The following is a 16,838-nucleotide window of genomic DNA, read 5'->3' as shown; positions in this document are numbered from 1 at the left end:
TCTTTCCTATAGTCCCTCACATTAAAAGTGATTTCCAATCCATCAGCTCAATGGGATTCTGCCACTGCGAAAGCACCTTCGACCTTAGTTTCCCTTTTGAAAAAGATTCTTTTAAACACAAAATTGGATTCAATTTCTCCTGTCAATGGTACGGTTAATCCTTCTTTCTGGAAAACTGGCTTGCAAACTGCTAAAGTGGCACAATAATCTCATCTACAAAGTGAGACATGCATGTTTTGTTGGTGCCACAGTATTTCAGCCAGAGCAGCAGGACTCTAATGCTGGTGAAGATTTTGCCAGAAATCTGTCCGGTATACCCTAAGACAGAAAAGAAAAGTACCCTTTTTGTGGATGCTACGTCTTTAGGTTAAATATGGAAAATGCTGTTAGTTTGTTACACTAAACAATAAAGATATGCAAATGCTTGTGCCTTAGAGCACAAGTCCTGAAACAAAGTCAAATTTCCTCTTCATTTTAAAAGAGGAAAATTTGTCTATAAATTTGTATGTAGGCAAAAAAAAATACAGCCCTTATCTGCAATAATTATTTTTTTCTAAGCAAACTGAACATAATGCAACAGTTCATTCAGAATCCAGAGCTATGTGCCTACTTAAATCCTTAAACTAAATATCAAGTTAACAAGTCATACTATTGTTGTTACACCAAAAGGGGAGCAATTATACCTAGAGATAAACGCCAACATTTTTTTTAACAAGAACAATTAAGTAAACCTATACTGGCCTAAACATTTAATTTTGGTAAAATTACAGTAATGTAAATTACCATCTTTACTGACTACATTTCACAGGGCAATCTGTCCAGGTATCCACAGATGCAACCTTCCTATTTTCTCCTATGTGCTAATTCATTCCCCTCCCTGCAGACTACTTGGACATTATCGGCTAACTCAGACCATGAAAGGTATGTACAGTGATGTACTATGCTGAAATTATTTCTACCCAACAGCATTTGATTGGAATGATTTTCATGCACTACCATTTGATGCCTATAAATGGACACTTGTGATTCTGCATATGATCTATGGGTATCCTATCTTCAGCCTTCTCTCTCTATGTCACCAGTAGTAACAGAACTATTTACAAATGTAAACTATGCCATTAAAATTTAAAATAAATAGAATAGTATACACTACATTGTGTAGCAACTTCAGAATGAGACAATAAAACCCAGGTGATTACATCTTCCACCATTAGGCAAATGATTTGTGTGTATGGTGCTGAACAATTCTGATGAAAGAAGGAAATCCTTGGCTCACTGTCCACTTTTTAAGATCTTCTTCGATTTTCCTTCTTCACGCTGGATAATGACGCAAAAACTCCTTAAGCTTTGTTGGATAGTCTGTCATCACTCCTGTTGCTCCCAAATCAAATGCTCTCTTATATTCCTGTTCTTCATTCAGTACCCATACATACACCTACACACAAACACAGAATGAAGTGGTCATTAAGGAAGTTGTCATTATTAAAAGGAAACATGAATAAATAGGGAAGATTGTGGCCTAAATCATCTAAATCATTTGTTATTGGGGGAGGAAAGCCAGGTGTTTCCTGGATGCTTGCATCATGGTATCAAGATCATATATAAAAACAGATACCTGATTACAAATTTAGGGGAAAAGATTTTACCAACAAATGGCACAAAACCCCAACTTCTAATGGTCTTTGAAGGGATGTGTGCAACTGTTCAGCTATCCCAAGTTAGCAAAACCATTAACTAATATGTACAGCTAGTAAGGGGGAAATAGGTTAGGAGATTTTACAGAAAACTTTAGAAAAAATAACCACTTCAGATAACAAGCGTTTTAAATTAAATGCTTCATCAAAAAAGTCATTAATCCCATGCACTCTCTGAAATTCAAATCCTGAACAGCATGTGCTAATGGCTGAAATTTAGAGAGCGAGTTTAAAACAGTCTATGGATCTGACCAGGCTGCGAACCCAACAGTAATTCATGAACTGCTCACCACAGACAGGCAAGCTAAAGTGCAAACAATAAACAAGAAATAAAAGTGAAATTTAGGTAAATTTTTAAATGCATTTTATTTATCTAAAGTGCTATCAGCAACAAGGATGAGGAAGTGTATGCATTTATAGGGATGCACCGATTAAGATTTTCTTGGCCAATACTGATAGCTGATTATTAACCAAGCATATCAGCTGATGCCGATCCAATAACCGATATTTAGTAATAACGCAAGGCATTTTAAACTATGGACATAAATAAAACTCTTTTTTTGTTTTACATTTAACACACACAAACTAGCTTTAGCTCAAATGCCCCCACTGCCATTTCTAAGCGTGGGGACACTGATACGGGAGACAAGGCAGCATTTTAATTAGAGCGGCTCTTGGAGGCAAGAGGGAACCCGGGTGTCCAGGGCCCTGGCCAGAAGGCATAATTATCAGAAAACATTATCAGCTACAACGGTCGATAATGTCATTTCCCTTTTAATGGTGCTGATCTGATAGGCAACCGATATATCAGTGCACCTCTAATTGTAAATTATTTTATTTTGATAAAGCCTGTTAAAACACACAACACGACAGAGCCTACATGTATGACAGCTCCACTCCCTGCAACATTTAGGAACAAGTCCTTTGATTTAGAAATCTGTTAAAAGCCTTTTCATATGAAAAAAGCTTCAGGTCAACAGTGAAAAAAGAAGCTGCAAATATTAGTAATCAGCCATAAGGCTTCATTCATTTAACTCACTTGAACATCTGTAAAAGCCATTTGGCTAACACCACGGCATCCTTTCAATTATCAGAGCAAATCTGCTTGCCGTTCCAAGCTCTGATCTGATTATAGCAATACGAGGAGTTGAAGTGGAAGGATGGGGCTAAACTTTCCTATATTTTAAGCCTATTACCAAAATGCCATTTCACAAACGACAAAGCAGGTTTGCTTTTAAATATACCATACTATACCTGAATGCCTCGAGCAGTGAGGTGGTCAAATAAAGTTTTCCTCATTAACAATCTGCAGAGAAGAGAAAAGAAAATCTGATTTTGTCCAGTGGCTGAAACACACTAGGTATCTCAGACTGTGACTGGTTCATAATACCTTAATGTTTTGTGCCAAATGGCCCACGAGAGTACACAATTCAGGACTTCTGCTGGGCAAGACACCTATATTTCTGGGGTCAGGCAAAATTGTATCAAGCAGTGTGGCAGGAAATGGCCATGTGAAATGGAAGGTCAGATTCTGTACCAGTGTACAATGACAGGAAACTACTAAAATAAAAAGTAGTTCAAGATAATTTTATGGGTACAAGAAAGACTCCTGCCTAATGGTGGTGCTCCTTGGTGTTTATTGCACAGGATAAACATACAAGTAACACAGAGAACATGGGAAAAGATCTTGGTGTGCTGCATGGGATGCCTATCACATTGCCCGATGCATACTAGTTACAACTATTTGACAGTGTGCAAACCACTTAATTTGAGTAATAATCAGTCCTAGTCGCCTGACGTAACAGTCGGCATATAATACATCACGAAGCTATTAAAAATCTTACGCGTCAGCAAACTGGATGATAAACTTTTGGCTTCTTGTCATTTTGTGTGGTTCTTTCAGCCTATAAAGAGAAAGGAAAAGGACCTTAAAATAGCATCCGCTCAGAAAAATGTCACTTGAGATAGTGGTCGTGCAAGGAAAAAGTGCTGACAATCTTGTGATGTCACAATAAGTTTATCAACATTTACGACAGAACTAAGTGTAAAAGAAGTCTTCCTTTGCCTCTAAGACCAATGCCTTAGATTGTGTTACAAAGGAGAAATAGGCTGTGATAATAAGTGCAAAGCGGGAGAGATGCAGTTTTAGTTGATGGTTTGGGTAAGCAGAAGTTCCTAAGATATTTTAGCAGCTCTGACACTGCCTTGATTTCTGGCCTTCACCATGGCATGTCACCCTCATCTCAGTCTCTACATTTGACAAAAGGTAAATGATAGGCAAATCAGCCTTTTGTGAAACACATTTATATACAGCATTGCAGAAGTGCTAGATACCGGCATTGAGCCAGAATCAGAAAAAGCAAAGGCAGTTGCTTTCTTCCGCAGGAGGACAGATAAGAGAAGCCACTGTACGCAGGAAATGTGCTAGGTACATGTATTTAACACACGTCCTGCTGCTAAGAAATTCAAGGTTGGAGGCAGGCATCTTTGAACTAAAATAGAAAGGCTGTGTTTTCATTAAACACTCATTTGCATATGCCTAAAACTGACAAGCAGGAAAAAACAGACATGTCTAAAAATGTCCATTTAGAATAGACACCGTCTCTCTCAACACTGAGATATTCAAATCTTACATTTTTCTAGTGCCTTCTACCCAAAGCACTTGACTTAAACAGAGGAATAATTTCCCCCAGTGCTGAAAAACGTACAAAGAGCAAAGTTTTAATAGCACACTGCAATACTACCCATTTCTAGGGCAGCCGGGGAGACTTAAATGAAACCAGTTCCTCAGGTTGGCTGGATGCTCTACACAACTCCTCTACCCTTCTCATGAGTGCAGTCTCAAATAACCCAATGAGGACTCATATATTTACCTACAAACTGAAGAGACTATACTTCCAACAGAATTTGATTCCTAGGGCCATGCTTGGGCATTAAGAAATGCAAGATACTACCCAGGTTTTGATGAGAGTTTTATTTGAAAGCTCGTTGAACATTACTTCAACCATGCAGTTGGTCCAATACAAGATATTACCCCCCAAAAATCCTTGCTTTTTGCATAATTCCTGGACCAACACAGTTACATCACCCTTAACACTACCACCATTTGTTTCAGCGTTCAATTTTTCTTTGGAGCCTCCCCTCTAAGAAATGTCCCAGGCAGCTTGAGAAATCTGACTATGCTGTGCCTGCAGTCTGCATGGCCATTTAATTTCCTCGATCCCCCATCACCGGTGTGTGCGTATCACTTACTTGAGAATGATCGAAGGCATGGGTATTTCTAAGAACTCTTCCCTGAAGGGAATGAATGGCAGCAAACCTGTGTAGAACAAGCCAACAAGGAGGAGGACACGTTGCAAGCAGAAGATGGTAGGAATATCTGCATTCTGTAGAGGCAGAAAAATAACCCAAGTTATCTAGCAAATTGCTGAAAGCTTTGTGATGAAACTGAATCTTCCGCCAGCCTGCTGTAAACTTGAGCGCTTGTGCTTAAAGGATTTAAAGCCTAATTTTCCGACTGTCCAACTTGAATAGGTTTGCCCTCAATTTTGAAAACGCTGCCTGGTAACCTTGTTAAAGTCCACGGCAACTGTAAGGGGCAGTGGTGGGCATGAAGCCATGCATTTTAATGGGTCAGGCACTGTGCTACCTGCCTCCTCGTATAGTCTTACAAATTCCTGCAGGAAACACAGTGAACTCTGTAATGGGCTCAGCACTTCCTGTCTCTGACCCCTGGGATCATAGAACAGTTGTGCTCTAATTGTGATCCCCACTAATGGTACATGAGCCTGATGTGAATTCACTTCACAACATCAGTGAAATACAGGAACCATCACTAAGAAATGTAGCTGTAGCTGATATGGGCAAGCAATGCTGTCCAGTATCAGTACAGACAACTGAGCACCCTCCAGCAAACCAGGAGGGCTGCACTCAGACATTATCACTTATTTAAATAGGAATGTGGTTTAGACTGCATCCAGAACAGCCACCAGAGGGGTAGAAAAACCAGCCATCAGCCTCATGATGCCCAGATCTTCAGTGCCCCAAGTCCGAAGAGCACACCAGCCGAGATGAATATGGGCAAGAAAAATCGCTAGCAGGGGAACCCTTAATGGAAACAAGGGGACAGAGAGACAAATTCTGAAGATTTAAGTGGCAAAAGGCAGGAACAGCCCTACTCCCTCTGCCATTAATCTGATCTCGCCTACCTTTATTGATCCTGTATCAAAGATGTGTGTGACATTACTGCACAGTACAAAAACCCTGCCAAAACTGAACTGGGGCTATATCAGCACACACTACCGCTTTCACTATACTGGCATATTGGTACCGACACAGTTTTAAAGCAGTTAAAGGTGTTAGTGTTCGGTATAGCTAGTTTCTGTACAGGAAAAGGAATAAGCCTATGCTGGTATAAAGCACCTTTTTACCAGTATAACAGTGTCCAAACCATAGGCTGTACCAACCAATTTTAGCACAAAGTCATGTCCTGGGACATTCCAAAACAGGCAGAGAGTGGTAGGGTGGCCAGGCCTTGCTCCTTGAATGTTTTACTATAGAGCAAACAGGTCTTTAGGAACCTCTAGAAGAGGGAGTGAAAGTTGTTGGAAAGGCTGTCCTAGTTATCAGGTGTAGTGATCCAGGCAGCACAAATTAGAGAGCGCATGCAGCAAACTAGGGAGGTAGGAGGGAACTTCAGGAAAGTCCAAGAAAGAGCAGGATGGAGAATTAGTCTTGAAAATGAGGAGATCTTAGCCTTGATGCAAAAGGGAACCAGAAGGCAAGAACAGGGTCTGTGACAGCACAAGGGAAGAGGAAGTATGCAAGGAATATCAGCGAAGCGTCAATTAAATGCATTTGCATTTGTTAAAATGAACACAAGTCAATGATTAAAAACATCAGACTTTAAAACTTATCAGCACTTCTATGTCTGGTATCAGCACTTCTGTTTGCGGTTAGTATCACGGTGCTACAACAGATCTGAGCCCAATAAAAAAAAACCCCTGTGTATATGGGCAGAGCGCCCCATTTATAGAGTATTTTTCTGTGTTACGACCTTGCTGAAACAGACACGCAGGATGGGGACTGAAGCTTGCATTGAGTGCTGGTATTTCTTTCAGTGCTTACCTCCTTAACACACTTTGCTACAACTTCATGACTGACATTGCCCCACACAGTCAAATGCTCTCGTTTGTACTGGCTCACCAACTCTGAAACCTGCAATTAACAATTGGAAAGTTCAGCACAGTGTTTTAGATCAAGATGTGTAGACCACTAGCATATCTAATTGAAAACACTTGGGGAATTTTGGAAAAGCTGAATGCCTAAACTGGAATTTGACAAGGATATCACAGGTTCCTCTTACGTGATGTACCATGTGTGTATTTGTGCTGTATCTTAGTGATATGAGGGTGCCAAATATCAGAACCTCCCTTTTGTACACCCCCTGAAAAAAAACCCAATCTACTAATGTAGTGTCCCCTCCTTTGCATCATACTGAGGCACAGATCCAGGTCTGACTCGGGAGAAAGAACATTGGCCCCCAGATCACCAGTATGCCTGCTGCAACACCCAAGACTTTCCCCTGCAATCTGTTACCCGAATGCAGATAAGACCTGACCTCTGCATGATATGACTCAAATTCAACTCAAGGTGATTTGGCTGTGGGAAGTAGTAAAATGTATTACACACCTTCTTAATCAGCACATTGTTGTTCACTTTGATGTCAATATTGACGGGAGTTTGGGGGAATGCCTCAAACACTTCCTTCAGCAGTGGAATACGATTATCTTTACCCTCACAGTGGCACTCTGGGAAGGGAAGTAGAGTTTTAGGTCACCGCTTCAACTTATCAATACTTTGCAGATAAAAAGAATCACAAAAAATACTCAACCTTTTGCTCAATAATATAAAAAGAAAATAATTTCTAAAAGCATATGCTTTGAGCTGAGAAAGAAGATCCTGACCCTATCCCAAGGAAGCCAGATCAAGGCTACCCCAGACAAAAGTTACCTTTCTGAAACGTGACATCCAACTTGCTGAGATAAGATGGGAGCTCCTTTAAAAATACAGAGGAAATAAACGTTAGTACACATGCACCGATGCAATTGTTGCATTCCTTGAAAAAGAGATAGCATAACACGTTTTAAGCCATCCATTGCAAATTCTCTTGGAAACAAAGGGAACGTTTGTATATATTTTTAAGGACTCCTTGCCTGCAGCCCCAGCACCAAAATAGCTTTATGATTTGTTCAGAAGAGGAAATAAATAAGAGGGAAATGTTTTTCCACTTAACAGTGAGTGAATAAAGACTGTTTTTGAGACTCTCATGGAAGACTCCAGCAATTCTGTTAAAACGCTAGTGTAAATGACACAACTGCAAGAAACGTGTTTTTTTTACACAGTTACCTAGTGCTCTGACACTCGGTGAAAGGCGCTCTACAATGAGCAACACATTGGAGGCTACAAGCGCAGCGTCCATTGTTTCCTTCCCTTCTCCAGTCCTTCGGCCACTGCAACAGTAGAAGGGTTGGAGTGCTGTTGTAGCCGTGGGGGTCCAGGAACCACGCAAGGGGCAAGGGCTTGCGCGATATCTTGTACTTGAGCTGACTGCATGGTTGGGAGAGGTACTGGGTGAGCTTTCAGGCACAACGTGCATTGCGCAGCCTCCCCCCCCTTTGACTATCTGCTCCAATTTACCGAGTACTTGAGGTCAGATATATTGATGTCAACTCCAGTCGATCTCTTCAGGTTCTCATCATGCGACACCACCACTTGCTCGTCTTTCGTCAGGTGACAGTCTAGCTCCAACATGTCTGTCCCTATCTTAACCGCACTGCAACAAGAAAGCAAGCTTGAAAAATGTTCCCTTTTGGAACTTACAAACACATCCGTTAAAAGACTTCATCTAGTTAAGTTAGATTGAAAGCACTTTACAAATGCAATGCAATTCATTCTCATGACGTATCTACGACAGATCTCAACAATTCTCTCTTTTTTTTTTCCCAGGGAAATGCTGAGGCACAACTTGTGCAAAGCCGCACACAGAGTCAGTGTCAAGAGCTGAGCCTGGAACCCACGTGTTCCCGGGTCATGTGTCTCTTATCCTTTCTCTGCCAGTAACGTCCAGGTTTCACCATGCTAGCGCGTACGTCACCATAGAAGAATTACCCTTTCAGGATGAGGGCAGGCCTCAGACACTTTAGAGCAAAAATATTTACTGCTGGCAAAGTCTTAACTGGATTTCCCTGTAACATGAGTTTCATGATCGATGTAGGATTTTCTTTCAAGCAATTAAGGTTGCTTGTTGTTCAGTTCTTTGCTAAGTATGAATGACAAGTGACACACGAGGGGCAAGGTAAAGAAATGCTGAACGCTTTAGTGTGGCAATTCTTTAAATAGGCAGCCTGATTTAAATGAGCAGGGACGATATGGCTCAGGGGATTACCAGTGGGACTGAACAGCTTGTGTTTTGTACTACGCAAGAGATGCACGGCTGTGACCATTGCATAAATGCTAGCTGCCCCATAAAATCAAGTCACTATCAAACAGGAATACGTATGCCACAGAAGCCAGTTCTCCCATACCTCCGTTAGTCTCAGTCAAGGGAAAAAGAGCCAAAATAGATCAAATTCCCTTTGTCAACATGCAATGGACACTCGCCAGTCAGTTCTGATACAGGGTCTGCAGCGGTGCAGAGAACCTCTGAATAGCAACTATACTGCTTTTTTTGGTAACATTTAAATTAGTTTTAGTTGACTTAATAAATCTGGTTTTGTTTCAAGTTTGAATTCACTGTTGTTGGTCTCTCCTTCTGAAAACTGAAAGTCTAGCTTTGAGCCTTTCTTAATTTTCAGTGTATGAAAATCAAATCCCAAAAGGCTGGGTGAGAATCATTTCAGTTTTGTTCCGGTTTTGCATGCTGGACGCTATTTTAAAATGTGTGATACTGAGTGACAAGACGCCTCTCAAACCAGTGTGTTAAAAGGATAAATCATTGACTTTGAAAGCTGTAAATGTCACTCACTTAGAAGATATGGCCTCATTTTAACAGCATTAAAAAGTAGTCAAAGGTTAAGTAATGACAAGTACACATACTATTATGTAATGCTCTATTGGGCTTCATGGGCAAAGATCTGAGCACAAGGACTTAAATCTTCTTGATTTTCTGAGGGAGCTGAAGAGAAAAGGTGCATCATTTTGTGTACGATGCATATCCAAAGATATTACTTCCTTGACCAGTGATGGTGGTCAATACAATTTTATATAACCACATTCATGTTTAGGTCTTTTCATTTTAATGGGTTTAGGATGAGTTTAGATTGGATTTTTATTTAACACTCATTAAGAAAAACCCACATTTTAATTTTCATAACAGCACACACAACTGAACATGATTTGTTTCATTGTCTTGAAATTCTCCGAGTATCAAAACTCATAAATCATCAAGAGGGGACAGAGGAGACAGAGAAATCCTTGCAAGAATTGCTGCAAAACGAGATCCCCAAACAAAACTGGATTGGAATCAGCTGCGTATTCTCCAATGACCTGTATAGAAGACAGCCGGGAATTTACAACTCCCATTACATTTGAAAATCTTTTGGTTACAACAGCAAAATATTTTTGTTCCCTGCTTGCGCGTGCGTCTTCAACATTGGCAAATCGAGTTCAACAACAGCATTTTGGCCCTCATCCAGAGCTCACTAAAAACATATAGGAGCCTTTTCTTTGATTTAATAGGCTATGAATCAGACCTTTTAATAAAATCGGGACAAATCAGAAACATATATAGGCAACAGAGTGATGCAAATGTCACAACTACTGCCATGATGGCTTTTTTTTTCCCCCCCACGCGATTTCTGGCTTATATCTAACGACAATAAAGACTGGGAGTGTGTCAAAGTAAAACCAGTTTCTTATTAATGACTACCTTGGAAAGGACATGAAGTGCTACGAGGACAAATAGTAATTATACAACCACCTGTTTCCAGGTGACTGAATTGCCCAGAACAAGGCAACATCTCCAGTCCAGGACATTTGTCAAATTAACCAATGTTTCATTTTGCTTTCAGAATTTGCTATGAAACGGTAATGTTGCCAAAAACTTCAGTCCTCACGCCGAGTGGAAGCAGCAGAACAAGAGAGCCGATTGTCAACAGTCTTGAGCAGTGGCCAGGCTGTTACTATATCTGTTGTTAAAGGGCTTCTCTTCTTACTACTTCGCGTTTTCGGCTGGAAATGACAGCTTGATCGGCAGCACATCACAACGTCTCGAATCCGCACTGCTCCTAAGAGGACTCGAGATACTGCCCGGACACAAAAATGCAAGGTCTGAATAGTGTTTTGATACTGCTGGCCAATGTCCACAGGACTCGAGATGCAAGACTTGTGTCCTTAGCTCACAATAGTACCGCTGTCTGTTTTCTGACCGCCCCAACTCCTTCCGAGTAGTGGAAAATATCCGAAAAAAAGCCTGGAGGTTCATTCATGTTGGACACAGTCCAGATCAGTACAATGCCTATAATTTACAAAGACCAGGCTGACAAGTCCTGTAATTTCCCTATGGTCAGCAAATCCACTAACGAGCTACCTCACCTAACCAAAATCAATTCCGACAAGAAATGAAAACACAATAAAAACTGAAATGGGAATCTCCTGGCATCTAAATAAGCTGAGGTCCTCGGGACACAGCAATACGTTGCAAGTTTCAATTACAGATGCAATTAAATTGCTGTTGATCCATATAGCATGCCAGGTCCCAAAATAATTAAAGGTATGTGGAAAAAAACCCAAAGATTTATTTTCCCTAAAGAAATTGTTTTACACCTAATATTATAGTGCAAAACATTTAATCATATTATAAAATGTAAAATCCCAGAGAAGCATGTTTGCACTGTGTAACAATGCAAACAAAAAATACAGTCAGTGGCACAAAGGATTTATAACTGAAATCAGCTGTGAATCTGGCAGAGAGAAATACTGAAAAATCCAAATACCGCCTCAAAACACAGTGATTCAGAGACCATTCTTCCAGGCAGGAGCAATGACCTATACACCTCTGAGTTTGGAGATACTTAAATAAGAGGAAATTATCCAAGTAAGAAATTTGCAATCTACCCTTACTGATACATCAATTCACTAAATTAAAGGAAAGAGGAAAAATCTGCTAGACCTCACCTCAACCAATTATAGTCAAACTCTAGGTTGAGCTTAATGTTAAATAGTCAAAAGATACAGCTTTAAAACTATGGCAATCTATTAAATAAAGGCCCAGAAAATGGTAACCAACTGCTTTGAGAAATGTGTGCTAGCACAGTTCAAGAAAAAAAAGAAAGAGGGGGTTTACAAACCCACAATGCTAAGCTGCCATGGAGATTAGAAACCCAGTGGCACTTTTCAATACTGCTGTTTGGTTAGAAATACTGGCACTGCTGAATACTCTGGAAGAAAATGTACTAACAGATGAGGCTGCTAAGTATAAAGCAAGTTTAAAAAAAAAAAAAAATCAACTTCTTAGTTTAATTCAACTTCTCACTTTTTTGCTCAGCTTCAAATGGCTTTAGTGCAGATCAGCGTAACATGTGAACCACACAAAAAGCTTTTAGATTTATTTATGAACATGCTGACTCTGCACGGCATCCTAAACCTATTGCCAAGAACTGACACCAAGATTATTGTTTCCAAATGCACTGAAGTCAATACTAACCATGATCTTCATTACAAGACACTTATTCAGCAGAAGACACCATGCTTCTCAAAGGCAAGCAACGTATGGCATATTTTGCCAGTTAGCACATATTCCCTAGGAGTCAGGTGTCCTAATACTCTATTCACAAATACCACTTTACCGTAAAACCAGGGGCAAGTCACAATTTCTGTGCCTCAGTATTTTCCAAATTTTACAAATGAGAAACTTAGCAACTCTCTCTCATCGCCTGAATGAGAGACGTTCTACAAATGTAAAGCATGAGAGAAATAGAATATTTTAATCTCGGACAGATGATCTGTGGCATGTGTGTTTCTTTAATGACTCAGTCAGAAAAAAAACAACCAAAAAAATTAAGCAAAGAGTAATACGGAGTGTGCGCGCTCCTCTTGTACTCACTGATGAAATGCAGTCATTGTATTTTCCAGGTTCTCTCCGGCACCTGTGGAAAATGTTAAAAACAAATTAGAAAAAAAGGGACTAAAATCTCCTCCTTCCTCCAGATGCTGCCAGAGAACAGGATTAACATATTGAACTGAACGGGTGAAAAATAAGTATTGTGAAGAAACATGGCCTGGAAGAATGAATACAAGGCTGAAGTCAGGAACTTCGTTCTAACTGTAGCTGAGACCGACCCATTTGTTTTTAATCTTAGAAAAGTATCACCGATTTGTGCCTCAGCTTCCCAATCTGAAAAATGGGTGGAATCCGTAATTTATAAATGTGCACAAAACCTTTGGGTTTGTATAATCCTCGACTATATCAATCACTGAAGTGTTTAGCTTGTATAATAGAGAACAAAGATGTTCAAGCTTTGCCCAAAGGCCACAATGGGAATTTGCACCAAGACTTCAACTCCAGGAATATAATATTCTGCTTGGATCCTGTAGCTCTAACCTGAAAAAATGCAGATGAAGGCCCTTTTATATAGTGTCTCACTGGGCTATTTCAAGCAAGATCTAGAAAGGACAAGATCCATTTAAGAGGTGTTCCCTTTTCTGAATATTTGTTTACATAACACATCAAAAGCACAAGTGAACCACAAGACTCGATAATTAGATGTGGCAATGAAGATAATCATCTACTATGAACAAGTCACATAAAATAGCTTTGTCTGATTGACATGTGTCCAGTGATCTGGGTTTACCTGCATCTTGTATTCATTAAGACAGAAAGACAGAAAGGAAGGAGTCCAGTGCTACTTCTTCACCAGTTCTGTAAAGTAATTAAAATATTGCTAACTCTCTGAACATCTTAAGCTACAGCTTACATATGCATTTTTAAATTAACTCATTTTCAAATGCAAGAAGATAATTTCAGCCTCCAGCCAGGGAGGTTTCCAATGTCATTATTTAAAAAGCGAGTTGAACCCAGCAGCAGCAGCCACATCGTCCCAAAGAAAGGAAGGTCAATACTGTTAGACCCGCTCGCATCACAGAAGAACTGGGGCTCAAGTATCTCTGGCCATGACAGTGTGATCCATAATGCAGCAGCAGAAGAGGCAGGAGATCTATTTCAGGGACTGGGGAGTAAGGAGAGAATGAACGCTGGGAGAAAAGTCAGCTTAATCTCCAAGCCCATCCTCCCTGCACACACTCCCCAGCTTATGTACAAGGGAAGGTGAAGAAATGCCTCCTGTTCAGCACTGAAACCTCCACTAGAAACATACTGCTCTAAACGTGTTCTGCATTGATCCTGCCTGAATGAGGCAAAAGCAGATCACAGCTCTAGACCAGGATGACAACTCATGCCTTTTTGTAAAAAAAAGTGTCAGCAGCAACATCAATGTTCTCCATCCGAAACCGCCAAGGCAATGGCTGGTCCTCATGGTGCTGCCTCTTGTTTCCACCTACTGCACTTCATTAAAAGATAACCTAACATTACATCCTCACCAGTTCCCTGTACTGACTTGCTCCAATTTGTCACAGCATATCGTTGCGAGTGGGGAAGGTGGCCTGAGACGCACGCAAGCTGTGGTCCACATTAAAGCGATGGGGAAAATCCTGGTCCACGGTTTACAACAGCCCTCAAGTATTTTAAGACCTCGTCTCAGTTGTTCGATACGTGGCATCTTTTGCAACTTGGTGAGTAGATCAACCATGGTATAAAGCGGTCCTATTAATTTACATCCTACTGTTTGCTAAATGTAGACATGATATACATGTGAGGGGCAAGGATTTCTTTGGGTGGTATCTTTTATTGGATCAACTGCAAAGGTGGGATAGAGTTAGACTAGATTTTAAATGAAAGGCAGCAGCTTGTCTAACTCTATCCCACCTCCACAGCTGATCCAATAAAAGATATCACCCAAAGAAATCCTTGCCGCTTGCATAATTCTTGGACCATCACATCTACAACATCACTGCCATTACCATGACATGATGTATACCACACTGTACCAAGCTGAGGAAGACCGTGTCCCTGCCTTATTACGCAGCTGACACCCTAAATAGAGAAGCAGTCATAAAATGTTCTGAATTATGACAAGCTGAATTAATCTGTCAGAAGTATATATTGGATACCAAGCTGGAATTACCAGAGAATAAAAGCCTATATATTAAAAATGTAGGACCAAAAGCTACACTAATAGGGTGCTTTCTGAACCAATTTGAATAATATCAACAGAAGCCTAATTAGCATGCAAAAAGGAAAGACACACCTCAAGCTGTGGTGGCCAAAAGAACATTAATTTCAGCTGGGAAATGATACACAAATGAACTTTCCTGCGAGCCAGGAATAAAGAAAAGATTTACAGGCTGAATGTGACATTTCCTGAAGTTTGAAGCAGCTTTCAAAATCGCTCTGCAGTGGGACAGGAAATAATTATATCTTTTTTTACTCTGGGAAACATCTTTTGCTCAACACTGAATTGAACTTGAAATTTAAAGCAGCTTCAGTCTGAGAAAGGAACATTTTACTGGAGAAAAGACCTGGACAAATTTTAGTTGCCCCTTGGTTATGACAAAGGCTGAGACCACATTACTGATGCATGTCTACTGTTTTCCTATTGCTTTTATTTTCTTGCTTGCATCCATTTAGGTCACCCTTTATAAAGGTTATATCTGGTTTCACACCTTATTTTGCTTTGCTATTTACCCAGGCAGCCTCAGGAGAGATGAGTCAAAAGAGAGGTAACAAAAGGGAATCAGGGGTTTAAGGCCTCATCTACTTCCAAAGTTAGCTTAGCTTAATGATGATTTTTAACTGCCTTAGTTCCACTACAGCAAGACCACTTGCAGGCACATTCACCTGGATTTGAACCTGGCATATAGAGACGGATAAATCGCAAAGGACCATCCTCACCTGATGGCTGGAGTAAGAATCTCAACTTATCTTAAAGCTTCAACTTTTACTGCAGCCCAAAACCTATAGTAGCAACAGTGAATTGTAAGTGAAGGCAAAGGGAAAAATCAAATCAATTCTTCTGTTTTCATCAAAACCGCAGCACCTTGTCACGCCTATCTGGATAGAAAAACCTATGAATAAAGTTCTGACCGGCTTGGCCAGCTACAAGGTACCAGTGGATAAAGAGGCCAGCAGCAGAAAACCCTGTTTGCAGTGCTTTTTGAGGAGTGGAAAGAAATAACCAGAGCAGAGAGTCAATGGAAAGTTTCAAAGGTACTGGAGTGAACACATCCAGAACCTGAGAGTCAGACGAGATAGCTGAGCCAGGCCTGGGGCTCAGCTGCCTTGGCTGGAATAACGGTCTGTGCTGACCGAGGTCAGTTAGCAAGGTGTGTAGAGACTCTGGGAAAAGAAGGAAGAATTAAAACAAGCAGGATGAAGCAAAAGCATTAGCAACAAAATACATAAATAAATCAGTGAGGGGGGCAAAAACCCACATAGGCTCCATCTCCAAAGGGACCAGATTTCTCCACAGCAGAAACAGAAATCTGATGCGAGATCTGGGCACCCGCTTCCTTTTAAAATTTTGAGCATGGGGGAACGCTACCCAGAAACGTGGTAAGAGACCCATTAAAACGGATGTCTAGACCCTGCTGGTAAGATCCATTTTGCTTGAGATCTATTTGAAGGTTTATGGTAATTAGGTTAGGAAGCAGGATGAAGATGCTCGGATACCACAGTAAAGGATATTGTCTAAGGACTTAGCAGAAGATTAAAACATGTGCACGAGTGAAGGAATGCAATTTAATGCGACGCTCAAGGGCAGCCTACCCAGTGAATCATGCACGGTTTAATAAAGGAATCCTGTGAAACAACTAAAAAACCAAGGTTTTAAAGTGATGTACGGTAGCAGCACTCGGAAAAACTAAGTTTAATGAGCAAACCTGGCACTAATCTGGAAAAGATCCATATTAAAAAAAAGTAAACCCTTTGCCAAGAGCAATCAAGATTTTATTTTTTGCAGATGCTCAGCCTCTGAAATATTGTAACGCTTGCACTGAAAGATAGAACTGAAACTTTCTGCATTTGTACGG

The 16,838-nt window shown here is 40.5% G+C and overlaps 1 protein-coding gene across 1 annotated transcript in view; it reads right to left on the bottom strand.

Annotated features, from left to right (window-relative positions):
- Window positions 1-6: 6 nt before the first annotated feature.
- The window catches only part of GDPD1 (glycerophosphodiester phosphodiesterase domain containing 1), a 21,752-nt gene continuing 4,920 nt past the window's right edge, over window positions 7-16,838 (bottom strand). Inside the window, exons 3-11 of the mRNA XM_006016120.1 lie at window positions 12,799-12,841; window positions 8,394-8,529; window positions 7,707-7,752; window positions 7,386-7,504; window positions 6,822-6,911; window positions 4,947-5,080; window positions 3,539-3,598; window positions 2,949-3,000; window positions 7-1,435 (exon numbers count right to left, since the gene is read on the bottom strand). Of these exons, the coding sequence (XP_006016182.1) occupies window positions 1,313-1,435; window positions 2,949-3,000; window positions 3,539-3,598; window positions 4,947-5,080; window positions 6,822-6,911; window positions 7,386-7,504; window positions 7,707-7,752; window positions 8,394-8,529; window positions 12,799-12,841 (803 nt within the window). The 3' untranslated portion in view covers window positions 7-1,312. The remainder of the gene's footprint in view (window positions 1,436-2,948; window positions 3,001-3,538; window positions 3,599-4,946; window positions 5,081-6,821; window positions 6,912-7,385; window positions 7,505-7,706; window positions 7,753-8,393; window positions 8,530-12,798; window positions 12,842-16,838) is intronic.

This window comes from Alligator sinensis, unplaced genomic scaffold, assembly GCF_000455745.1.
Source record: "Alligator sinensis unplaced genomic scaffold, ASM45574v1 scaffold118_1, whole genome shotgun sequence".
NCBI classification, from domain to species: Eukaryota; Metazoa; Chordata; order Crocodylia; family Alligatoridae; genus Alligator; species Alligator sinensis.
The sequence above is the reverse complement of the archived record's forward strand: the minus strand, read 5'-3'. Positions and strand labels throughout refer to the sequence as shown.